Below are 26,274 nucleotides of genomic sequence, written 5' to 3'. Positions count from 1 at the left end.
CGTAAGCTGCCGTGTAATTCAGCACGGCGTGCGCTCACGGGTGGCTTTCTTCACACCCAGTGGAGCCAGAGGCTAATGGAGCCTGGAGGCCGGTCAGCTCCCCAGCACCAGCACAGAGGGATTTTTCAGGTGAAGCAAAAGCATTTCATTTGCAGAGTGTCTGTAACTATGTTAGGCATGCTCTGCAAGAGGATACAAGGTGTGCAGCCCTGGGATGGAGGTAGAATTCAGCATATAAATGTATGAAGGGAAAGGCAGTACATCCTCGTCTGTGTACCAAAAACACACAAGGATACCGAGGACAAATAACTACGGCCTTTCCTAGCTGCTCTCAGCCAAGGACAGCTTGCTGGTGTTACACGTCAGCTGAGCTCCCAGCCCAGCATACCCAATGGGGACTGGGCACCTCCAAAGCTGCCTGCAAGGGGCTCTGATAGAAGTGCCTTTTGTTCATCAGTCACTCTATTTCTGACTGCTCACTGAACACTCTGGCGGGTTGAAACTCCAAGCTGTGTTTCTCTTACAGCTTACAAAATGTAATTATTGCACTTCTAAGAGCAACTCTCTCCATCCAAAGGTGGTTAATACAAACTCTGCATTTATGAACTGGGAGCTTTCTGAAGCAGGCACCGGAGGAAGTACCCTATAAAAGCAGCGTGCAAACCCCTGCCCCTTGACCCAACCATAAACTATTACGCGAGGCAGGAAAACGTAAAGTCTTGGGAGCATAAGAAAAAATGCACTGCTGGCTTTCAGGCAGTCAAAGTGGGAGAAACGATGCAAGAGTGCTGGGTATCACTGTAAGGTCTAACGTAGAGTTAAGAAAATCCTGATGCAGAATGGGTGGGCACAGGGTCCACCAGACTAATAGGGACGAGGGACTGCGGTGAGCCTGGCAGCTCCAAGGGGTGAGGATGATGGACGGGTTAGTGATGGTGATGGGAGCTGTGCCCACAAGCGAGCGGCAATTTGGTGAGGATGGAGATCTGATGGCCACGAGCTGCTCATGGATGGTCCCTGCTTGGGTTTTTTCCCCCATTTTAACACACTGCCTGATTGCCATAAAGAAGAGCTGTCCCTCTGAATCACCGTCCTGGGAAAACTTCAGCCAGCCCCAGCAAGGAAGTGACATCAGGGCTGAGGGGCTTTTGTGCACACAGCCCCCTGCCAAGCTGCACAAAGAGCCAGGAGCTTTCTAAAGGCTCCCGTGGCCTGGAAGGGCCTCTCTGTCTTCCCCCAGGCTCCAGCTTTTGTATGGCCCTCAGATCCATCAGCTCTGCTCAGAGTCCAGCCTCTTCTGCCTACAGTGGCTGCAGATTTTACCTCTGGGTGAAAGCAGGGAGAAAGGAGAGGGCAGAATAGGGGCATGGGGAGAGCTGGGAGAAACAACAGAACGCACTCGGAGGATAGATAGGCAATGGCTCGAAAAAAGTGCATCGCCGAGGAGACGCTGGGGGCTCTGCCAAAAGGAAAAAAGTGTCTTCCCATTTGAAAACAAGAGTTAATTATAGAAAAGAAAAAAAAAAGGGGGGGGGGGGGAGGGGGAAAGAAAGAAAGAAAGAAATAGGAAGAGGAAAGCGTTAAAACCATCTGTGCCACAGGGAAGAGGCCGGGGCTGCGTGCGCAGGCGGCAGCGCCAACAGCTGTGCTGGAGCCGCCGGCACCGCAGGGACCGGGAGCAGCGCAGTCCCTTCCCTTCCCGCCCCGTCGGCAGGGCCACGGCACGGCGTCCCCCGGCCCACCTCGCCCCGTGGTAACCGCTGCACAAATATTTACCTAGCTGGCTTTTAAACAAAACCGAAAAGCCGGAGAGTTTAAAGTCCATGTCCCGAACTGCTCCGGTCTCGCTCTCGCCTCGCGGTTGCGTTACCACCGCCCGCGCTCCCAGCTTTTACAGAAATTCCTAGCAACTGGCTGAAATAGCACTCACAGTTCCTAAAGAAACGAGCCAAGCAATTAAGACCTTGTGTGATGTCGGCAGCCCGGCGCTACTGGATTTTGGAGGAGAGCGACTGCTCCTCCAGCATCCTGAGCACACGGCGGGTACCGCGCCAGCAAAGGAAAACCCGCACGATGCTTTCCCCTTTGGGGGAATGACTTTTTGGCACACGACTCTGCTGGCAGAGGAGATGGAAGGGCCTGTTAGAGCTGGAGAGATGGGCATGGAGCCACGGCAGGACGGGCAGCAGCACCATTGCTGTGCTGCATGGTATTTTGGGGACGGTGGGGCTGAACGATGCCTGAACACGCAGCCAGTTCATTGCAGAGGAGACCTCATGCTGATGAGCTCGTATATAGATTCACCGCAGAAAATAATTAGCCATAATTAAGGGCTTCTGGTTTATGGCTCAAACAATTGTTTAAACAGCAGAGCCCTGTTCAAATTAAGTTCAGGACTTGCCAATAAATATTTCTTTACTGTGTTACAGCTTAGTTTCAAACTCCTGCTCCAAGCAGCCAGCCCTTGCTGGAGAGGGACTGCTTTTCCTGCAAGGAAGCGCACAGCCATCACAGACATGCGAGCTGCTTGGCTGGACCCAGCACAAACCTGCTGGGGGCAAAAGGGAGGAGAGTGGCAGAAAAAAGCCTGCCGGAGCTGGAGAAGATGCCAGCAGATGAACCATGGTAGAGTACAACGGTTTGGTGTAGGGACTGCAGCAATGGAGCTGTGCTCACCAGTCTGTCGGGCACCTGTGATGTTCGGCACCAAATGGTAATGACTTATTCAGATTCCTTAATAACTGGGAGATGCAAACAGTGAGGGGAGCAGCACTACTCAAACCTATTCTCAGATGGACAAGTATTTTGGCTCAAACAGCAGAAGCAGCTTCAGGCCCCTCCACACAGTATCCACCACTGCATGTCCCCCTGCTCTCGCCCCACCTGCAGCACTCTCCCTATGGAGAACATATGGCACGTCGCACGTAATTAGAGACATAACGAGCAGAAATAATAAGCAAGTTTAGTTTCTCCTTCACCACGCGCTGCTCCTAGAAAGCTATCGCTCCTCGATCTTCAACACAAAGTCCAGAACATCACACACAATTAATTCTTCAACACTCACCTATGGGAACCCCAAACACTGTGCATCTCCTGTCCCCTCCCCACAAAATTCCCCCCATTCCCAAATTTGCAGCAACACACAGACATTTCCTATCATCAGACCAGAGAAGTCAACTCTAAGTTCAAGAACACCTCTCTTGCGCTCATAAGTTTTGTATTTTGGAAAGACAGGGCAAAACAGAGTTAAATGCAAAGACCAATATTCATATTGAGACAGCTTCTAATAGGTTTCAGTTGGTTAAGTAGCTTTGAGATTTTTGCCTTGAAATGCCATGCTGCAGGCACAGCCGTACACTGTCCAGATGCACTGAGGGTAATTTATAGAACTGTGCTCTCTGGAGTAAAGAGCCATTGAGGGAAATATCAGGTTAGTAGGATAGCCAGAAGAAATCTGGTCTGGGTAAAAACCCGGAAGCTGCTTCACAAACTGGGAACCACAAGGGTTTTTTCCCCCTTTTCTACTAAAATCAGCTCCATTAACCCTATGTAGATAGGCAGGGATCTGTAGGCGCGCCACTGTCGCCAGGGAGCCGAAGCCATCACAGTCCTGCAGCCCTGAGCAAGGCAAAGCCACCACTGACTAAAGCCTGAGACGCTGGGCAGCCTCACCTCTTTGCACCCACAGCCCCTGCAGGAAATGGCTCTCAGTGCCACTGCCCCTTTGGGAGAAGCCTGGCTGTAGGGATGGATGGTGCACACAGAGCAACTCCAGGGCCAGAGATGCTCTGCCTCAGGCAGGCAAAGCCACAGTGATTTAGCACCTCAGAACTAGCATCTACAGAATGCCTGTAAATCTGCCCAGTGAGGATGTTTCCCAAGAGCTGTTTTTAAGATGGATTACCTGAAATCAGGCCAAATTGGTCTCACCAGTTCAGCCCAGCACAGAAGAGCCTGGTACAGGGCAGGGGAATATCACGGATGGGGAGGCCACTAGCAAGCGGAGATCTGCGGATGGCAAAGCCACTCTGCAAGGCTGGAGCAAGGCTCGCAGCCAGGGAAGAGAAGAAAGCTCAGAAACCCCTGGAAACAGATCCACAAATCTACTTAGGAGCTGGGAGCATCCTCCTGCTAACTGCCGAGCCCAAGGGGACCCCCAGCACTGGTGGCTGGGGCTTGTCACAAGCGTCATCTAGCAGCACTGTGGGAAGCATACACAGAAAATGACCGTACCATAAACCAACTCAACTTTATGACATGAACGTTTTAAGACGTAGCAAGAGCCTTTGTACTGTGGACATAACTGCAATATATCAGCTAGCGATCACTTACACCAAGATCTAGCACTCCAGATTTTGCAGCAAAGGCTGACTTAAAGACCCATATCAAATGCATTATGATACCACTGTTTCCTGTTACCCATGCTGATGATTCAATTAATTTGAAAACATCAGTGAAACTTAATTTCTCCATTAACCCTGCAGTCCCCAGCAAGAGCAGACATGGGACAGAGCAGCAGCCTGCCCAAGTTTGTCTGGGCCCGAGGGAACGGAAGGGAACGTAGATGCAAGAGGAGCGAGACATGGAGAAAGCCTGGGCAGCACAAGGTCTTTTCCAACTCCTTTGTAGGAATGGCAGGAAAGATGGAATAGGGACTAGGTTAAAGACTGCAGGATAGCATCTTTGAAGTGCTTTAGCCTAAAAACGCTTTTACACAAACAGCTCGCTCTTCAGCTTCCACTTTCTTTGCACTAGCGCAGCTCAAATTAAGCCGGAAAAAAATCAAACATGATACAGAGCACAAGATGCCCTGGATGCCCCTATCCTCCCTACCAGCCTTGACCTGCCGCCCATGGATCGAGCAAAGAACAGCAATAACAACATGAACATGAGCAAGGCGACCGAGCCACCGTGGGATGTGCAGCCTCCTGCTGCCAGCATCCATCCCTCCGCCTGCCGCAGAGCCACGGGAGCCTGCCCAGGTCTCGCCTCGCAGGCATCAGTAGGGCTAAGGGTTAACGGAGACCATCGGAAGGAGCATGAACTCAATGAAGGCAAGCTGTTCTTTTCAGAGGGATGGGGGAAAAGGTTGCCCTTTCAATATCTGCATTAATGGCTTCCATAAAGCGACCGCCTTCCGGATGGCCGAGCGCGCGTCCGTCCGCCTCAGTCCTCGGGTCAAGCAGGGCTCACCCGTGTCTTCCTGGGGCTGCAGAGCTCGCTGTGGAGGAACAAGCAGAAGTGACACAGCCGCCTGGCAAGCTTCCCTCCTTGACACGCAGCCGGAGAAGAATAGTCAGCCTTAACCAGAGCCCTCCCATCTGCTTTTGTTTTCCAACGTGTGCTTCAGTCCCGGGCTCCGCTAAGCCCCTGAAGTCAGCGGGCATCTGTTCTCCTCCACCCATCGCAATCTGCCAGAGACTGCCACTCTGACAGCCATCAATCACGCCGTAATGTGCTGACCACAAGACCCAGTGGGACATAATTTTCAAGTCAAATGCAGCAGTTAGCATAAAATAAAGCACTGCCCTGTTTTTATGATTCTGCAGCTGCAGCTAGGGACTCTGTATGCAACAAAAGTGAGGGGGAAAAAAGGCACAGGAAAATGGCAATTCTACTCTTCTGAGTCATAACAATTATGACGTTGTGATAAGAAACGTTTTCTATGAATTTTTAAGTACCAGTAATCCTGTTTTGCAATTGTCCCCTGGGAACAAGGCGACAGATTGAATGGGGCTGACAGTTATTTCCATCCTGACAAACACGGCTCCGACTCGCCGTCTCCTCCCTCGCCCTCCGTGCGCAATGCTCAGCGCAGAACTTCCCGGCCCCTTTCCAGCACAGAGCCTCACGGACCCCGAGGAGCAGCACTGCGTGGGGTTCTGCTCAGCAGTGTGTCCTGACAGCCAGAAGGGCCAACGGGGCCTTGGGGAGCAGCAGGACCATAACAGAGGGGGCTGAGAGGAGCCCTCATGGCAGCCACAGCTCCTCAATGGGAGCAGAGCTCTACTCTCTGGGGATGGTGACAAGCCTGAGGGAACGGCACGGAGCTGCATCAGGGGAGCTCAGGGAGTGCTGGGCAACGCTCTCAGCCACAGGGTTCAGGTGGTCCCACGTGGAGCCAGGAGCTGCTCCTTCCAATTCAGGACATTGTGTGACTCTATGATGAGCTGCTCTCCGTGCCCTCTTGCACCCAGCAGCCCTGCAGAAGCAGACCTGTCCACCCAGCACAAGCCAGACCCAAAGTCCGTATTTATTTGTACGCGCACAAAGCTGCCTTCAGCTGTGCACATGGGGAGGAACGGAGCGAAGTCCCTTTCATGCAAACCTTTCCTTCATAAAAGCTGCAGCTCTGTGCTACGAGGAGAGTCAGACGCTTGGGATACCTTCATTCCATCCATGGCAGCCACCCTCACCTGGGCCTGGGAAGCTGGCAGGCACCAAGCCAGGGACAGCACAGACCCACCATTCAGAGTGCTTAAAAACACAACCAGCCACCCTAAAACCCTGCAGATTTGCCTCACTCGCAGCGAGATGGACCACAAAAGAACACAGAAGAAGGTGCCTTTTCATCAGAGTACTTTAAAGCGGGAACAAAATCACCTCCTTTGTAAAACGTGCACCAGCGTCAGAATCAGCCAATCAGCCAATGACTTTGTTTTGCAGGGAACCAGATAAATAATGGATGATGAAGGAGAGCTGCCTCAGCTCCGCTCTGGGCAGCCCTTCCCCACACACTCGGCTCGCAGCCCTGAGGCAGGCACCAGCCCCAGCTCTCACGCTCTGATGCAGCAACGGAGCCCTTTCCAGCTGCAGCCACGAAGAACTCAAAGATACCCATAAAAACCCCATAAAAAGGAACAAGTAAGCTTCCCCATCTCTCCCTGCAATCAGACCCGTTGCAGATCCAGGACAACACCAACACTCGTCGTTCCCCTGTGCAAATAGGGCCCGTGCTCCCCGCTCACCTACAAAGGAAGCCTGGGCCTTTAAGCGTTATATAGCCAGAAGACATTAAAAACAGCCTGTCAATTTAGATGCAAATTTATTTTAGATGCGACAGAGGGCTTACAAAAGAAGGTGCACTATATGCTGTTTTCTTCTGCTAACACTATTGTGATGTGGCTCCCAAGTGTATTAGAGCGTATTAGGATGGGTGACTGGGTAGCTCGTGGGATTGGTAATGGGATACTGAGACTTTCACCTCCAGGTCAGCCTCCAGAGCAAATCCAGCCCAGCTCAGCAGCGGTGGGAAGCCTTCACAGTCCCCAGGCTGCCCAAGTTGGTAGCTGTCAGTGGGGCTGGTGCAGAAGTGTGGTCAGAACCACCATTGCTCTAAACCCCTGCTTTTTCACCACACGGCTTCACACCCTTCCTCACTGCACTCATCCACACTCTTCTAGGCAAGTCATCCCAGGTCCTGCATCCCTCCCTTTCTGCTTTGTTTCCCTTTGCCTTCCTCCAGCCCAACACCCAGAGAGATGCTGCCTGCAGAGAGCCGTGCTTCCCCGCCTGTCACTCTTCCAAGCATTTCGGAAACAAGCAGGGCTGGTAACAAGAACAAAACCTCTCATTTGCTTGGGCTTTGATTACACAAAGGTACGAAGTATATCACAGAAACTGCCTGACAGGAGTTTTATTTAGGTCTTATTAATCTCACCAAAACATCCGCCTCGCTCTCCGCTTCCAGGCGCAGGACACACAGACACATGGCAACACACCCAGAACGGAGCCCCACACAACCCCACTCCTGGGGCACCACCATAACCATTTCTGCAGAAAGTTTGGCTCTGGCTGCTCTAGCCAATGGCAGGCTTCTCTTTAATCAATTCAAATCACATTTTCTGGAGATAAGTGTCACACTCTCAGCTGCCAATAAAAAGCAAGCTGGACAGCAGCAAAACACCCCATGCATGCTACAAAGTCACCGTGCAAGCTTGCAGGGTGATTATATATAGTGTTCCCCTCTGCAAAAACCAAAAATAGTTCCAGCCCAATTACCAAATTTCAGACTGCTCTGCTCATGGGGAGCCACTGCACCCCAAGCTGCTCCCCACCTGCTCTCCAGGGCTGCCTTTTGGGATGGGGTCTGCAGAGAGCCAGCTGTGTACAGGGAAAGGTGTCGTGTGTCATCAGCATAGACACAGGGCATCGGCGAGGTGGACTTGTTTTATGGATGTAAACTTACAGACAGCTCCACAGTGTTAAGCTGAAGGCCCAAAAAGGTTCCCACCAGCACATTTCCAAACAAAGAGCTCAGCCAAAAAGCTGGTATCGAACACCTGAATCACAGAATCATAGGGGTTGGAAGGGATCAACCTCTGCCAATGTCTGACATGCATACAAAGTGGTATATAAGCTGGCAACACACATGGGGAAACATTGTACAGAGTTCCTTCAGCCTCCCCTTGAACGAGAGTGAGTCAGTTCAAGGGCCTTCTTCAGCCCAGCACATCTCATTTGGAAAACGCCACGAGAGCTCACCTTGAGAGCTTTCACATGTTCTACAGCTGAAGTTGTCCTCAGGTTTCCTATTTCTCCTTAAAGGCCCTTTGGTTTTGTTCAGAAAGTGCTTTCTTCTCCCTCTGCTCAAGCCACCCACTCCTGCCTTTTATATCCCCGGTGAAGCCATGCAGAGAGAAGTGCTGGTGCTTCACTGCAGCCATCTCCAGCAGCCAACGCGGAGGTGAAGCACACCCTGATCAGGGGAAAAGCTCCAGGTGCCTGCCGACACCCCCAGCTCTGAACACCTTCTTCAGCACAAAATCAGAAATGATGTGTATGCCAACAGTCTCAGCATGGAGCCAAGCCAAGAGGCAATTCAGGACTACATGCTGCAAAACCACTGTGTTTGCAGGCAAAACTCATCTTGAATTTCGGGTTGACCTCCTAAATGCAAGTGTTCTGGGGATGCTCACGACCTCTTGCAAAACTGATGGAAAAGCACCCATAATCCAGAACAACCCTCATCGGGAGGTCAGCACATAGCTGCAAAGAATCATAGAATCACTACGGTTAGAACAGATCCCTAAGATCATCAAATCCAACCTCAACCCATCTCCACCACATCCCTCAGCGCCGCATCTCCGAGGCTCCTGAACACCTCCAGGAATGGCGGCTCTACCACTAACCTGAGAAGAAATTTTTCCTTGTATCCAACCTGAACCTCCCCTGGCCAACAATTCCAGTCCTATCTCAGGCACACCGGGGTCCCAGCACAGAGCCTGCACAGGAACCCAGAGACAACCCTCACAGCAAAACCACAAACGCACACGTTTCTCTTTAAGAGACCACCTGACATTTTGCCTTGCTGGGGAGGGAGTTTGCCTGCAGGCTGCAGAGAAGGGAGCCAGCCCCAGCCCTGCACCAAGGACCGGTGGTACAACAGCAGAGCCGGGGGCACCGCTTGCACCCAGCGAGCGCTTAAATCCCTGGCGAGGCTGCACGAGCTCCAGCCGTTCCCTCGATCCAAGCGGAGCAGATGGCACTCACAACACTTGCGGTTCCGCTTCCCAGCCGCCATCACAGAGCTGCTTCTCACAAGGGTGGAGGCGGGGGGGGGAGACGGCGTGGTGTGGGTTTTTTTTCCCTGGGAATTTTGATTTTTCTTTGGGGACGAAAAAAAAGGAAAAAAAAATACATATATATATGTAACATTGCGTGGTTAATGTGCCCCTGGCAGTCAGAGCGCAGTACTCTGCAGACAGACCGTGTTTGCCAGCTGTCCAGCAGTCTGTCCAGTGACCCATAAGCTTGAGGCTGACCACTGGAAACCCCTTATCAGGAGAGACAAATCCCAGAAAGCCTCACAACGCAGAGATGGAGGAAAGAAGGGATGAAGTGATCAAAATAAGGGCTTTCTAGGGATTTTGCCTACTTGCCTGGATTTTCTCCCGTTTGATCACTCATCCCTGCTCGCTGAGGGGCACCTTCTGCCTCTACTGCCTTCATGAGGAAGGCAGGGATTTGGGAGAGGCATGCTCCAAAGGGGAGAGAAAGGCAAGCTGTTTCAGCTCCCTGGTGCATCAACCCTCCCAACGCCAGCACAGACGAAAGCAGTGAGAGATGGGGGCCGGATGCTACATGCCATGGATGAGGTTGCACACCACTGTCCTCCCCAGGGATAACCAGCCTCTGCCAGTCAGCACGACTGCACAGGAAGGAAGCGCCTCACTGGGGTCATGTTAATTGCTTTTGCTTTCTTATCTGGAGGTGGAGCTCTTTAAGCTGGGGCTTCACCCCCACCAGCACCACAGATGGGAACTGGGGGCAAGCACCTCTCTGAGCCCTCTGCTCTCCAGTGCCCTTCTGTGAACCAACCCACTCTGCACCTCCTTCCAAAGAGCAGTCAGGAGCCCAGCCCTTTCCATCCACTGCAAGCCTCCAAAGTGGGGACAAACTGCACTGCCTGGCAGCATCGTGCTCTGAAAGCAGAAGCCAAAGGACCACAACACCACGGGGCTGAGCCCAGTGCACTCCTGCAACATCACCACCAGCATGGAGGGATGCGAAGCCCCAGCTGTCCTGCACACTGCGGTGATGCTGCATCCCACCACAATGGCCCCAGCCAGGTTCTTCTTTCTAGTGGAAACCAACACCTAGAGTTACACTTTGGAAGCATAAATCTGGGCACCACAGACACCAGATTGTGTTCAGCAGTTGCATTCTGCACAGCTTAGTTACACATAACAAAAGTACGTGCTCCGCGCTGCCTCTTTCTTGCCTGGGGATGAATAAAATCTGAAAGATGACAGATCAGCACCTCCATCCCAGCCCAGCCCCACGCTCGCTCTGCTGGAGATGCAGATAAACAAAGGCAGCTCTCCCTGCTGTCCGCACGCAGCTGCCGGCACCAGGGCACGCCGCACAAAGAGGTCTGCAGTGACAGGGTCGGCAGGGCCAGGCACCTTCTCTGTGCACAGCAGCACTGCTCTGGGGCTGCCTGAGCTCATGGCCCCTCGGTGCACACATAGATTTGAGAGGCCAAGGGAGTTTTCTGCTGCAGTTTCTTAATTTAAGTGGCAGCTGCAGCTTTGCATGGGCGCTCGTAACAGTGAAGGAAACAGCGTGCTGCAAGAAGCCAACTTCTGGGAGGCTTCCATTAAAACACAGCCTAGAGTAAGCGTAACAACACTGCACCGTGCTGCCCCAAAAGCTGCACTAAGAATTGCGGAATGGCTTGGGTTGGAAGAGACCTTAAAGCCCACCCAGTTCCAATCCCTGCTGTGGGCTGGTTGCCCCCCACCAACTGCACTGCCCAGGGCCCTATCCAACCTGGCCTTGAGGGTCTCCAAGGATGGGGTATCCTCGGCTTCTCTGGGCCACAGTGCCAGGGCCTCCTCCCCCAAAACATCACAGCTGGAGTAGGACATCACTTCATCACTTTTCCCATTGCTGCAGCCCCGTTGTGCCCCAGCCCAGCTCCCCATGGAAAAGGCCCATTTCTGGGCAGTAGATGAGGGTAGAACAAGAGAATTTGGGTTTCCGAGGTTTCAGAAGTGCCCATGGGAACATTTCCAGCTGCAAAACAAGGGGGGAGAACACATTACATTGCAATGCCAAAAAGGCAAACCCTTTGGAGAGAGCAAAGCAAGAAAGCGTATGTGCCACCTAAAAGGTAGCACAGCCACCACCTGAGCTCCACACCCCCCCAAAAAAAATAAAAAAAATAAAAAAAACGATGCCAGGGAGGCAGCAGGGCTGGGGCAGGGCAGCTGGGGCCAGGGGGGTGGCAGGGCCCCCGGGGCCATGCCGAGGAATGCCCGCGGCGCCGGGCGCTGGGAGCCAACCAGCTGGAGAGCCGCAGCCTCATGAAATAATGAAATGCCAAACCGAGCCCTGCATCTTCCACAGTCTCTCAGGTCACCTACCAGATTAGGAGGCCTGTTGCTAAGGCAACCATATCTTGCAAGTGCTAGCTGAACTTCCCCATAATTTTTAACCCTTTAAGGAGAAAAAAAAAATAAAATAAAATAAATTAAAAAGGTTATGCTGACAGCACAACCTGATGGGGTGCAGGGATAGGGGGGGGGTGGGGGGAGTGGAGAAAAAATGAAATGAAAGCTGAGCGCCCCAGAGCTGCCCCGCTCGCTGCACGCCGTGCTGGCTCCCTTCCAGGAGGCTAATAAAATTATTCAGCATATGCACGCGCAGGCGAAACCCAGCAAACTTTCTATGTGCCTGGCAAGGCAATGGACAAAAAAAAGTCGGGTTGTGCATATAAAATGGGGACAAACAATATGGAAAATAAAAATTAAGAAACAAAAAAGCCCCAACAACAACAACAACTTTTTAGCACCCCCGGCTGCCTTGCAGACGTGGGGTGGGGAGGGGACAGATGGCCGACGCTGCACCCCAGGACGGGGTCTCCTCCCTTTGGAGTGCCCCACGGCTGTGGCTGTGCAGAAAGCAACATGCCATGCACGGGAGGGAAGGCAAATCCTGCCCGGTGCTGGTGTCAGCGGGGGGATTTTAGGAGGCTTTCCAGGAATTCAGTGAGCTGCGGGGAAAAACGACCTCTTGCACGTTAATGGTATGAAGGGCCTTGGGGAGGGGGGGAAATAACATGCTGCGCACTCAAGGCGTTTTCTTGCTCTGCGAGAGTGAAGTTGAAGCATCCCAGTGTAATGCACAGGTCCTGGGAGGGAGGATAACAATCCACGAGGGGCAGACAAAAGCAGGGAGCATCGAATATTGGGAAAACGAGAAAGGCTGGCAAACAACAGTGAGAAAAAAAAAAAAAGGAGGAAGGCAATGCACAGGCAGCACAAGGGGGAAAAAAAAAAAAAAAAAAAAAAAAGAGGGAGGGGAGAAAAAGGCATGGAAACGAGGAGAAAATGTGGAGCAGCATAAATCAGGAGCGCGGGGGGAGAAGTGCCTGGAGGAGAGGAGGGAAGCAGGGCCAGGGAGGCAGAAAAGCACGTGCTGCCTTTTCAATATAAGAAAGGGCAGGCAGATGCAGCTCGGCTCCCCACACCCCTGCGCTGCTAGGGAACGGCCCCCGGCTGTGTCCAGGAGCTCGTGGGGTGCATCTGGGGCCAGGAGCGGTGCTGGGGGCTTATCAGCGGGCTGCACGCGGGGCTGGGTGCGGATACGGCCCCGGCAGAACCCTGCGGGCAGGCGGCTGCCGCCTCCCCCAGCATCTGCTCCGAGCCAGAGTCGGAGTCTCCTCAGCAAAGGAAAAGCCTCCGCTGGCACCGGAGCAGAAGACGCTCGATGGAAAAAATTAACCGTGTGATAGCCGGGCTTCGCGGCACATAAACCCCGCTGCACAGCAGCTTTAGGCACTGGTTTCACGTGGCTTCCTGGCTCTGCCCTGCTGCAGGCGTGAACAGTAGGCAGGCACGATGCTCTGCACCGAGCCACGTGCTGAACGTTGCTGAAGCCTCCTTTCTTCATCCCCTCCCCAAGCCTAGCACAGGGCAAGTGCAGCAATCCCTGCTGAACCCCCACAAATGCAGGTATTGGGGTGCTGAGACCTCACACGCTGCCTGGGCTCTTGCAATCACAACTCTAGGGCGAGATGGAAACTTTCCCTTCTTCCCATCAGCCGCAGGAGCTGCAAAGGTCCATGCAAATCCCTTGGAAGGCTCTGTGGTGCCTCCCTCCTTGCTCTCACCTGCCCAACACCACGCCAAGCGGCTTGCAGGAGCTTCCTTAGCTGCGTCTATCAACACCAAACATCTGTAACCGGCAAAATTTACAACCAGAAATAAAGAGGAGTGACCTTCTCTGTGTTGAAAGACATCTAGGTTCTTGTATTACAACGATGGGGACAGGCAAAATTCATTATCTCTAATAGCTGTCCTTATAACCAGATTAAACACAAAGGCATCAATTTCATATTCCTTGACCCACCACCGTTCCCACCCTGAACCGAGGGGAGCTCCCCTCCGCTGCAGCAGAGCTGGGCGATGTGCAGACAAAACCCATCAGTTCAAATTAAGTTCATGTTTATGCATGCAAAGACCTCGATCCCTCCTCTCTGCATGGAAGGAAAACAATACCCCAGGTCGCCTGCACGCACCCACCCTGTGCCACTGTCCAGGCACGACCCACAAGGCTGGGGGAAACCAAGCCGGTGCCCTGATCCTCCTGGTTCTTCTCTGGGCACATGACAGCATCACCAAGAAGATGTATACGTGTCCCCACCCCATCCCATGCGGCCAAGTGAAGACCTGGGGCTACAGAAAAGCTGCCCCAATGTCACAGCACCCAGCTTGGTGTCAGCACAGCAAGAGCAGATGTTTGTGCACAGGATGTACAAGGCAAGAGGAGAACACCTGCTTTCCAGCATGCAAACAGACACATCCAAATCCTCCAGAATTAATCATCATTAAACCCAATTGCACCCACATTCCCCAACACAAGCTCCCTGGTGGAGCGACGCAGCAGGGCTTTTGTCCTGGAGATGCAACCTGCACATACAGCCCCCTCCCAGCAAGATGAGCACAATGCCAATCACCAGCCAGGGAGCGACAGCCTGTTATTTTCATCAGAGGATGTTATCCATGGGGACCTTCAGCTGCCAGCCAGGAGAAATAAGCCACTGGAGAAAAGTTACTTTCAGCACAGCCTCCTAATGGCTTTCTTCACCCCCTCCCCCTGGCCCCCAATCGATGCACGTGCGAGGGCAGCTCCTTCCCCAGAAGATGAGCACCAGTGGGGCCAGCTGGCTTCTCTCGCTTACAGCAACAAGTCAAACTGCTCCAAGAGCTGGAAAACAGTTATGGTGGCAGGGAATGCTTCAGATGGACCAGGAGGACAGCGTACCACGCTGAAGCAACAGTGAAAGTTAAAATTAATTAGCTGGCACGATGACAAAGAACCCATTGTGCAGCACGGTGGAGCAATCCAAGTACAAAGGCTTTATATAAGTCATGTTGAAAACTCCTTGATGACTGCAGGTAAGGACAGACAAGCTGTCAGGACATGCCATGACACCCAGAAGGGCTCCGGGACAACCATGCAAATGTGTTTTTAAATGATGAAAAGAAGCCCAGGAGCCCCAGCCTGGTCCTACTCTCCAAGATGAGTGGAGCAAAGGACTGAAACACCTGGGCATCAGCAGCACAGCCAGCACGGAACAAAACAGCAATTGTTTCTTCATGGAAAACTGCCCCTGAACCAGACTAAAGATACCCGTGTGCAGTGTGGACTGTCATTTGTTTCCTTGAAGCTCCTACCTCCAGCAAATACACATCTGCTGAAAGCCACCCTGAGGTGACCGAGCACCAGGAAGCACAGCTCCCTGTTCAGGTTGGCCCCAGTGACACCAAACATGCCTTCAAGTTCATGCCTTGCAGCCTGCTGTACCCATAGGTGGAAGAGAGTCCCCAGCAGCAAAGCACCATGATGACCCCAAAACAGACAGCATGCAGCATCAGGCTTTGTTCCTCAGGAAGGAGCTCACATGCTTCCAGAACTGCCTCTTTCCTCTCCCAAGTGCACAGGAACCGCTGACCACAGGAGTAAAATGCAACAAGGGCTGCTACAGAAAACTTGAGCAGCATCAGCGGCAAGCAGCCCAGCAGCACTAGGAGGACAAACCTCTGCTCTTGGTCTGGAGCAGGGCTAAAACATCCACAAACACCACTGGACAAAGAGAAAAGCTCATGAAAAGAGATGGATGTGATTCACACCTTGCCAGGGGGCCTGACAGTACCCATAGTGAGCACAGCACTGTGCTGCTGTCTGACCAGCCAGCCCCAACACAAGCAGGAGCCCATGAGGAAGTACCCTGCCCCTTCCCCTGCACACACAGCCTTTTTCTAACATCAAAGAACATCTCAAACCTCCCCAGCTGCAAAACCCAACTACAGGCAGGCGGTTGATTCCCAGGGCTGCCCACAGGGTCAGAGACGCAATGGTAAAAGACCAAACTAGCCCAAGCATGAGGAACTCTCACTCTTCTGGGGTGCAGGATCAAACCCCTCCAGGCACGAGGGATTTGCTTTCTTCTGAGAAATGAGCACCAGCATCACACCCCTGGCATGGCCAGAGGACACACACACCTCGCTGTGGGGCACACCTGTATGCCAGAGCCACTGCAGCGCATCCTTCGCTTTGGAACCTTGTTTGTATAAAAAAAAAAATAAAATACTGATCAGAGGTGTGAGCTCAGCCTGGTCAGGTTATTCAAGATCTGGAAAAAAGGGACACAAAAAGCCCAACCACCCAGAAGCTATGCGAGGCAGCCAGGCCGGGCAGCAAGAGCTCATTTTCATTACAGAAAGCTGCTGCACCCTGGGAGGAGAGACGCTCGAGATCAAATGTGTAAGGGTTTATGCAGAAACATTAGAAAAAAAAATTAGAAAGAAAATGTTAGCTTAAGACACAGCTAGAGGCCTTCCTTTGGACTTATCTTGACACCACAGGCTGCGGTGGCACTGCCTCACACAGCACTGTGGGGCAGTAGCTCTAGCAGGCTCAGACCCAGATGGATAGATGGGCACGGGGAGAACATGCACAGGGTGCTGGGGGGCTCCTGGCCCTGCCCCCACATCATCACACGGGCTGCACAGAGGCTGATGAACCTATAGGTTTAATTGCATCTGCAGGGGGATGAGAAGGGTCCCAACCAAGGCCCCACATACAGAGCTGCGTCGTTGTTACCCTGCCGACGGCACAGAAACCAAGTCAAAACACCCAGATTGGTGTTGTGACTGCACTTGTCAGAGGCAGAAAGAGCAGAAAGGCAGAGGGGGAAGGAAAATAAAAGCACTATCAGAAGCCGTGCGCTCACTCCAGCACACCTTTAGCATGGGAATAGAGATGCTTCGCCCAAGCCAGGGGGCCCCACAGGTCTGTGTGGGGGTAGAAAAGAGCTGTTACAGCCATCTGCCCTGCCACAGCCATTTTTCATTAAGCAGGGGCACGGAGCAGCTTGCAGCTTGGGCCCATGCTGGAACCCCAGGCCTTGCTGCTGGGCCACCCCGTGCAGCCAGGCCCTGACAGCAGGCCCCATGTACGCACAGATGTGCATTAAATACCTTGATTTATATATATTTTGCTTAATTTTGACATCAGGAAGACTGGGCAGTCCTCCTCCATAATAATAAAAGCCTAAGCACCGTAGAGCTGAAGGGCAGCTCCCACAAGAGGCCCAAGGCAACTCCTCAGTGCCCCACGGCCAGCCCCCAGCCCTGATGGCACAGGCTCAGCCCCACCATGCGCAGGAAGCAGCCAAGAGCCTGCCCGTGTTTTGGAAATTCCCTCCCCCCCCCTCCCCGCCCAACAGCACAGCTGTAGCTTTGAACTCATCTCCTGGCATCAACCCCTTCAGCAAACAGCCCCGGTGCTTGCGGCCACAAGCAGAAGGAGTTTTGAAAGGAGGAGAAAAAAAACACCACCCCATCGAGCCCACAGTGAGGTATTTGTTTACTTGTTCAAGAGCCGTTTTCTCCCCCCTCAGCCAGCCCAGGGCTGCTCTGTAGAGGAAGGAGCCATTTCCGCCCGGCAGAGCCCACCACCCCAATGGAGCCCCATGTCCCCCAGCTGGGCTGTAGAAGCCACTCTGAGAGGCTGCTCAGCACCAGAACCAGCCCTGCCCCACAACAGGAGCCCCCCAGCACTGCCCCAAGAGACCGCTCAGGAGTGGATGCACCAACCTTTCCCGTGGCCTGGAAACACAAAACCCAATTACTGCCATCTCCTCGGGGCGCACAGGCGGGATATTTTTATATTTATATACATTTTTTCAGCAGCCAGACTCCCTACAGGCACCACGTCTTCCACTGACAGCAGTCTCCCTCCCCAGCAAGAAGACAGCACGTTACATACACCAAGCCATGCCATGGCCTTCACCATCTCAGCAGCAGGGGAAGGGTCCACAGCAGGGCTGGGCACAGCCCAACACTGCCATGCTGGGGATCTGCCCCCATCGAGGTGACCACATGATGCTGCTGGAAGAGCAGCAGCTTTACCATCCCCACCAGTGGCCGCAGCACCGGAGCTGCAGCTGGATGGGGGTACACCAAAGCAGGCATCACCTGCGCCTGCATAAGCAAGGATTTTGTGCAAACAGTTGCCATTTAATTTGGCAGGGCAGCCAGGAGAACAGTGAGTGGTATTAAGGAGGAGAAAGAGCCCCAGCTCCCAGAACCGGAGTGGCAGCTGTTTCCAATAGAGCCAGGGGCTGCTTTAAAAGAGAAAATATGGAACAAAAGGTAGGAGAAAATCCAAGTTTCCAAGGTGAGGAAGGAAATGATCAGGGGAACAGGAAAGCCTCACTCGTACCCAATACATGCTGTACCGACCTCACGCACCTCCCTGTGGCAGCCATGGGGGGGGCTCTGCCCCTTCCCCACACGCTTTGAAGAACCGAGGTGCCTCGCACACCCTCGCCCTCGCTCCCTTTGTTTCTGTGTGAGGACCCCAGGAAGGAAGCGAGGGGAAGGTTTACAAGCCTCGTGTTTACCCAGAGCCACAAATCTGCCGGGGGCCGCGGCCCCCCCGCCGCAGAGAGGGCGGTGCGGAGCTGGGGGCCGTGGTGCGCGGGTCCCCTCGCACGTGGCCGCAGCTCCGGGCAGACAATGGGATCGCACGCGGCCGCTCCACCAGCTCTACATGGCCTTCCTCCTCCTCATGGGCTTCGTCTCCACCGGAGCCAGCCCCTCTCGCAGCGCCATAGAGGTTAAAAACAAAACAATGAAGGAAGAGCACACACACAAAACCCACTCAGCTGCATCTCGCTGCTACCCATCTCTCCGCTCCACGTTGGCTCCGGATGCGATGCCAAGCAGCACGAGCGCTGCCCCACCAATACATGAGACAGCCGTGCCTGTGCCCCCCCCAGGATGCACGAGAAGCATCCAAACCCACCCAGCCTCCCATTGTCAGGCAGAATTAAACAGCCACGCCGTGTCTTGGGCGGCTTCCTCTCCTCCCAGCCACCCCCACTTTTCAGTGGAAATCCCTGGTGAATTCAAGCCAGAGAAACTTTGCATCTTCACACCATTTGTTGACATAAAATACATTCCAGTGCCTTACTTTTACAGAGGCACTCTGAGCGGAGGGGGGGAAACGTCTGTTTCCATTTGAAACTGTCAAAATTAGCATGCAGTAATTAAAAATCACACCCTTTCTCTTAATAACCTAACCAGCATGATACAATCAGGTTGTGCCAACTCTTTAATCTAATTGACTAATTACAGATTTTAATTTAGTCAGTTACTGAACAACTGTTGACAATTTGTTTTCATTAGGGACAGAACAGGATAAATATTTAGGCTCCCCAGTCAAAGACTAAGACATAAGCTCAGTGCTCTGACCTCAAGTTTAGCACACTTGGCTTTTCCATCAATAGCAACTACAGGAAGGTATTGCTCCGAGACGGCATGTTTCCGTCACCCTCTGCAGCAAGAAGTGCAAAAGCGGAGGTCGTTCTGCACCAACATCGGGTATTGCTTAGAAAATAAAACTCCAGCTTTGCAGAGCTCCAGAAAAGGCACCACTGTGAGGGGCACCAGCACTTGCACGCAGCACGAGTGATCCAGTACCTGTCCCCAGAGAAGGATGGGAGGCTGAGCCCAGCACACTGCAGGAAAAGGGAATTTCTCTGCTCCCCACATGCACTTTTTTTTTTTTTTTTTTAATGATTTGGAGTTCTGCAGCTGTTCCTGGCAGCCTGCCACTCCAGGAGGAAACTCCTCTCTCTGGTTACCTATGGGGATCCCTGCCCCTGCAGAGCGGGTCTGGATGCAGCCCAGCTGTGCAGAAAGGGGCTGGAGCCATGCAGTCACTGCTCATGGCTCCAGTGACGCCCGTGGGGCTGGCAGGGACTGCACAGCGCTGTCCTCAGCCCACATCCCACACCCTGCTGAGCCTGGCCCAACAGCACCAGCCCTCCCACACAATACATTTTAGCAAACTGGCTCCAAAGAACACACCGCAGAGATACCTGGAGATCACCACCTCCAGCACGTGCCAAGATACCTGCAGACTAACACCATGCATACACAGCTGGGGATCACCTCCACGAGGCAGCCAGTGATCAACACCACCACCACAGCATCCCACACCCAAACCCATGCAGCCACCAAGCCACAGATGCTCAGAGAACCAACCTTTGGTGGTCCTTTGGTGAAACAACAGGACAGCCTGGCTTGGGAGAGTTGACAATCACGCTTGAACCCGGCATAGATCTCACCCACCAGGTGCCACCTACACCAACCACACACATTCATGGGAGCAGCCAGCACGAGACACAAAGAGGAACTGCCCCACAGCCCAAGGATGCCTGAGCACACCTTCCTGCATGCCACCCCCAAAGCACAGCTGGAAGGCATCTTCCAGGGGAAGCTGGGTTTGGGATTCAAAGCCCTGGATGACACTATGCTGCTGGCAGACCAACATCCTTCCAGATTCCCCAGTTATCATCCCACCATGGCTTACACCACACCAGCTGCTACATTGCTCTGGCTTCAGCAACTTCACTGAGATCTGAATCCAATGGGAAAGGTTTCACATATTGGGTAAAAGGAGACCTGGGTGTCCCCAGCCAGACACAGATACCATGCCCCCCATCTTCTCTGCAACCAACACCACCTTCCCCAGCTGCAGCACAGCATCCTTCCAGACAGGAGGAGTTAGAGAGAAAGAACTACATCGGTTTCCTGAGGTTAAAAAAATAAAATAAATCAATGATCTGCTCTAACGACCATGTTGCATGCTTAAAAGCAAGCTGAAGCTGCTGCAACGTAAATCTTCCAAAGCAAAGACATAATTTTGAATATGAGTATGGATTCTTTTTCCAGGAGGGAGCTGGGTATAGCAGAGGAGAGGAAGGATGAAGTCTCTGGCAGCTGAGCACCGCTCTGATCCTCCTCTCCTGCAAGTTGCACTCAAGCTGGCCGCACAGGCAGAGCAATGCCACAAAAAGTATGTAGCAACAGTCAACTAGATTTAAGTTCATTTTCTGTAGCTGGAGGCCAAAATCGACTGAAGTGGTTCTGGTGATCAAGTTTTCTGCAATTCCCCTTTCTATGTATTAGCTCTTTGACAGAAATTCACTGCGGTATTTAAACTGGCAGTCATCACCGCTAACTCAAATTGTATTGGCTTTCACAATGTTGAAACGCTGAACTGCAACCATCAATCGGCCAATTCCGAGATAACGCGGTGGCTGAAATCCCCTGTCATGCTGCACGCTCCCTTTGTAGCTCACTGGCCGTGGGAGGCACGGAGGGAGCGGGCACTGCATGTGCTGCAATACACAGAATCAGCCAAACGGGAAGCGGGGAGGCAGAGCGGGGCTGCCCCCTGCCCACAGCATCTCAGAGGGCCGGAGGATTGAGCCAGCAGCCTGCTCAGTTGGATGGGAATAGGAATAAAGCAAAAATCAAAACCCACCCAAATCAATTGCCATGGGTCAGGCAACGCCTGTAGAACAGGTCAAGTCTTGGATGGCGGCCGGGGATCAGCACCGTGCTGCTGTAGGTAACCAGAGCACCGCAGTTAACTTCTGAATAACTCTGATACAGGTGGTGGAAGAGGCTGACTAATGAAACTGCGAGCGGCACGGCGCGTTGTCTGTGTTAACAGTCAGATCTGCACACGTGCTGAGACAAAAAGGGAAAAACACGGTGCTCCTCCCCAACACAGAGACCCACAGCCCACTCCTCCCAATAGCCTGCTGCCCTGCCCTAGGAGAGGAACCACGGGGAAAGCCGGGAAAAAAGTGCTGCTTCACCATGGCGAGAGCCCATGGCGCTCACGGAGCACCCCCTACAAGAGAGGTGCCAATGAATAAATAAATAAAGATTGGAAGGGGAAATTGATAAATTATCCTGCTGCTCCTAACAGTTCCCATACAGTTACGCTGGGAAATGAAATGGAAATTACACAGCATGCAAATCCCAGAGTTAACACTCTGCTAATGAAGCACACCGCCCTGCTCCCAAGTGTGCAGTTCTGCAGCCAGCGTCTCCCAGTGCTGGCACTCCCCAGACCCCGCAGCATCTCCCTGCTTTGTGCCTCAGGTTGCAATGGCAAAACCCGCTGCCTTGTGGTAAACAAACACGGCGTTTGGCGCAGACCCGGGCGACCGCTGCACAGCCAGTTCTGCGATTGGCCAGGTTTCAACACGATGCTCTACGAATCTGGGGCAAAGCCTATATTGGGATATTTTTAACCACAACCAACAGATGAAATTACTCACTGGTCCACCCAGCCCGGGGCTCGCAGGAGGCCCAGCATCACTCTGAGCTGTTGCACGTTGCTGATATGCCATGGGGTTTGGAGTTTGGGCCGTTGGTGATGCGCTCCCCACCCAGAGCATCGTCCAACACGGGACACGCCAGGGCTCAGCCCAATGCTGCAGGACCATGGCCACGTGCCGGCCCCAAGAAACAAGGCACCATTCACAAGCACCAGTTATCACCTGGTTCCTGGCTTTGGTCAATATTTAAGTTTGAGCCGGGCAGGTCCCTGCCCTGCAAAGTACACTCGGTGCTCCACGCAGGGAGAGCACGAGCATCCCAAGCCAAACCTGAAGGCCAAACAGACCCGGGGACACCAAAGCAGTGCGGCAAAGCCAAGAGAGCACCAAAAATCTCCTTATGTGTCTCTGTAGTCAGACCCAAAAGGTGAAGCACTCAGGGGTGCACTGTTACAAAACTGCATTACACTGAGAATTAAAACAATCAGGATTGTGTCTATTTACTGTAAGCTTAAAGCTACATGCATTAAAGAAGTTTATGCGAATCATTTAATGCACTCATGCCTATTGTTAGAATTATTACCAAGCTAAAAAAGATTAGTTTCTCTAAATACACTAAATCCTCAGACATTATTAGGAGGTTGCTGTCAACGTAGCACTACTATGCCTTGGCTGCTAATGTCATCTTTAGCAAAGGCTTTACTACCTAAAGATCCACCTCTGCCTTTCTCCATCCTAACCAGACTCCAAAAAAGATGGGATTTGGCCCAAACGACGAGAGGAGGGGCAGCAGGCGCTGCCAAGTCACAGAGCCCAGCGCTGATGGATGTGCTGACAAACTCCAGGTTGTCAGCCCTCTCTCGCCCTCAGTTCAGGAGTTCAACATTTTAATCCGACCCAGTAAATAAAAAGCAGCTATGCAGGAAGCAGCACAGCACAACCAGGAGCGGAACGGTGGCCACAAGACAGATGGACAACCAGCACAGACCTGGATTGGCTTCTCCAGGGAACAACTGAGCTGCCCACCCCCACGTGGGTTCAGCTCCATGTTACATCCATTGAGAGAAGGACATGGGACTGCCAGCAATGCAGATCTGGGCTCTGCTCCCCAAGCAGGAACTGCAGAGAAGGTCCCCATGCTGCTCCCAGCCCAACCTCACACATCTCCCAGCAGCTCAACCCAGGCATGTCGAGGCAGCGAGAGGCTGGGGAAGGGAGGAAAAATGGTTTCCATACCATAGGCTCCCATGAGCAGACAAAAACAGCTCCTGCTACACAATTTAAACTCACTTGACTCTGCTCCAAGCCCACAGCCAGGTGACTAATCCTTTGATTCAAATTCCTCCCGCTGCAGATCAGTGCTGCAGATCTGGGTGACTTCAGCAGGACAGAGCAGGCAGCCCACCTGCAGCCAGCACCAACAAGCCCTGGGCCATGAGGAGCCACATTTTTCAGGAGGACAAAAAGCCCAGGGGGCCCAAACACCATCAGGCATGGTGGGATGAGGTCCACACCATCACCTCCAGCTCATGAGTTCCTCCATGCTGCTGAATTCAAGGAGCTGGTGCTTTTGGGAAACACACCTGAAGAAAAGCCTCTGCTGGGTTCCACCAACACCTCTGCTGAGGACAATTACATGAGGTCCTGCACACACAGGACGGCCCGTGATGGCTGCCACCAACCAACTAAGGACCTGCACACACAGGATGGTGGCGGAGTCCAGCAGGTTGTATACAGCACCTCTAAGCTCGCTCCAAGCAAGCGAGCGGGTCCAGCAACTCACAGCTGGAGCAAAACAGTTGGAGGAGCCACGTTTTTCATGAAGACAAAAAGCCCAGAGGCACCAGCAGGCACAGTGGGATGAGGTCCACACCATCACCTCCAGCTCATGAGTTCCTCCACGCCGCTGAATTCAAGGAGCGTTCCCAGCCAGCCAAAGCAGCCCCACAAACCACGAGGCTTTGGGATGACGTTCTGGGGAACCTTCCCTCCATCTCCAGCCACCTCCATGGCATTTACCACCAAGACAACCTCAGCACCAGGCCCGCAGCCACCGACCTCCACCACCGCGCTCGCGGCCAAAGCTTTGTTGCCCAGCGCCGGGTCCCACCGGCGGTCCCGACGCCTCCAAGTGCTGAAGATAAAGCGCCTGGGCTCATTTGCATAATTGCAACGTTATGAAACGCCGTTCGGCCAAAATCGCAGCGCCGCTGTTTGCAAGCACGCTGCTGCCGGCGCGCCGAGGAGCCCGAGCGCCCCAACTCCGTCATTACCGCGAGGAGCAGAAACTTGTTGTTACTCACATAGTCATGGAAGGCTTTCGCTTCGCTCGAATGCTCGCAAGTGTCTCGCCGCTCAGGGGCTGCGCAGTACAGGTCCCAGAACACGCTGCGTGGCACAAACACAGGGGAGGGAGCCCCGGTTACCGGGTGCCCCCGCAGCGCCCGGCACAGCCCCGGGGCTGCTGACTCACCGCGACCCCCCCCGCGCCCCTCACTCACCACCACCAGGAGTGCAGGAAGCCGGGGGGCTCTCCCAGCGTGATGTTCTTCTCCCACCGGATCTGCGGGCGAAAGGAAGGTGCCGCCAGTGGGCTGCGGGGCTCCGACGAGCGGGGGGGACCCCGCCGGCCGCCGCCGCTCGCCCGCCCCGCACAAGATGGAGGCCGGGAGGCGGCGGCGGAGCACAAAGGGCGGCGGGGGGGCTCACCTCGGACAGGAAGGTCTGCGCCGACTTCTGGGCGCCGACGTGCAGCAGGTACTCGTAGACGTACAGGGCCAGCCTGCAAGAGCCCGGCGGCGGTCGGCGGGGGGGCGGCGGGGAGGCCCCCGCCCCGCACAAAGCCCGCAGCCGGGCTCCTCCCGCACCGCACCCCCCCCCCACTCCCTCCCTCTCTCCTCCTCCCCGCTTACTTCTCCCGCGCCTGCCCGTCCGAGGGCACGGCCGAGCCTTTCCCCTTGGCGAACATGTTCCGCGCCGAGCTGGGTGGGGGCCCGCCCGCCCGAGCCGCTCTGCCCGCTCCGCTTCGCCGCGCACCGGGGGCTGTCAGAGCGCCGGCCCCCACCGCGCCCCCATGGCCCCGCTGCCGCCGCCGCTGCTTGCCGCGCCCGCCCGCCTGCCGCCGCTCGCCGCGCCGCGCACCCGAACGTGGCCGCGCCGGGCACCGCCCCCTGCTGATTGATGGGCGGTCCCGCCAATCGCTGAGAGGCGGGGGCGGGATCTCGAGTGGACACGCCCCCTCCGCGAGCGGCGGGCGGGCGGCCTCCCGCGGTGGAGAGGGAGGAGGGGAGAGCGCGGCGCCGCGCGGTCCTAGCGCCGCGCTGCGGGCGGGCAAGCACGGCCGGGCGGAGGGAAGCACTGCGCCTTTAAGGTGCCGAGCCGCCGCGCGCTGAGCGCTCCGATTGGGCAGCGCCGCGGGGAGAGCGGAAGGGGGGCCTTGAAACCGCCCGCCGGGCTGCGCGGGGGGGCACGGCGGGCGGGCGCTGCCTCGGGACGCGGTGCTCGGGCGGGACCCCCCCGCCTTGGGGAGCGTGGAACCCGGTGCGGGGCTCCTCGGGGGGAGCGGCCGGTACCGCACGCTGGGGGTGCGCCCCAGTACCGTGTGAGCGCTCGGGGTTACCGCGGCATTAAGTCGGGGGGTCCTGAGGGGTCACCCCCCGAAAACTTTCTGATCTAGCAGCGTGCAGTGACACAATGAAGCCCCCCCCCCCCCAAAAAATAAGGGAGCGGGCCCCTAAGCGGGGTGCTGCGGGGACTCGTGGCCTGAGCTGCGCTCCCCGCCTTGTCCCACCTGGAGCCCTGCGGAGCTCCTCGGCCCGGCGCTGAGCGCTGTGCTGTGTGATCACTGCCCTGCGCGGCCCCGCACCGAGCCCCGCTCCCGCACCGCCTCCGGCTGCAGTTTCCACGGGAACAGATGTTGGAGCGGCGCAAAAAAACAGGGCTTCAAAAAGCTCTTCCCACCCCGGCCTCACCTCTGCCACCGCTGCGCTTTGCCAAAGGGACCGGCAAAAAAACAGTGGGGACGGAGGGCTGCCGAGTAATGAAACGCTAACGGTTCAGACGCGGGCGCTGAGCCTGGTCCTGCAGCTGCGCGGCCGGAGCGGGGCCGTCTGTGG

At 54.5% G+C, this 26,274-nt stretch overlaps 1 protein-coding gene across 7 annotated transcripts in view; it reads right to left on the bottom strand.

Moving 5' to 3' along the window:
- Positions 1–25,273, bottom strand: part of SSBP3 (single stranded DNA binding protein 3) — a 49,799-nt gene extending 24,526 nt beyond the window's left edge. For all 7 annotated transcript variants that reach the window (XM_048944732.1, XM_048944733.1, XM_048944734.1 and 4 more), the window contains exons 1-4: positions 25,072–25,273; positions 24,869–24,941; positions 24,661–24,722; positions 24,463–24,547 (exon numbers count right to left, since the gene is read on the bottom strand). In XM_048944732.1, coding sequence (XP_048800689.1) covers positions 24,463–24,547; positions 24,661–24,722; positions 24,869–24,941; positions 25,072–25,127 — 276 coding nt within the window. In that variant the 5' untranslated portion in view covers positions 25,128–25,273. The remainder of the gene's footprint in view (positions 1–24,462; positions 24,548–24,660; positions 24,723–24,868; positions 24,942–25,071) is intronic.
- Between the last annotated feature and the right edge of the window lie 1,001 nt (positions 25,274–26,274).

This window comes from Lagopus muta, chromosome 5 (assembly GCF_023343835.1).
Source record: "Lagopus muta isolate bLagMut1 chromosome 5, bLagMut1 primary, whole genome shotgun sequence".
Classification (NCBI taxonomy): Eukaryota; Metazoa; Chordata; class Aves; order Galliformes; family Phasianidae; genus Lagopus; species Lagopus muta.
This window is presented reverse-complemented; position numbering and strand designations above follow the sequence as displayed.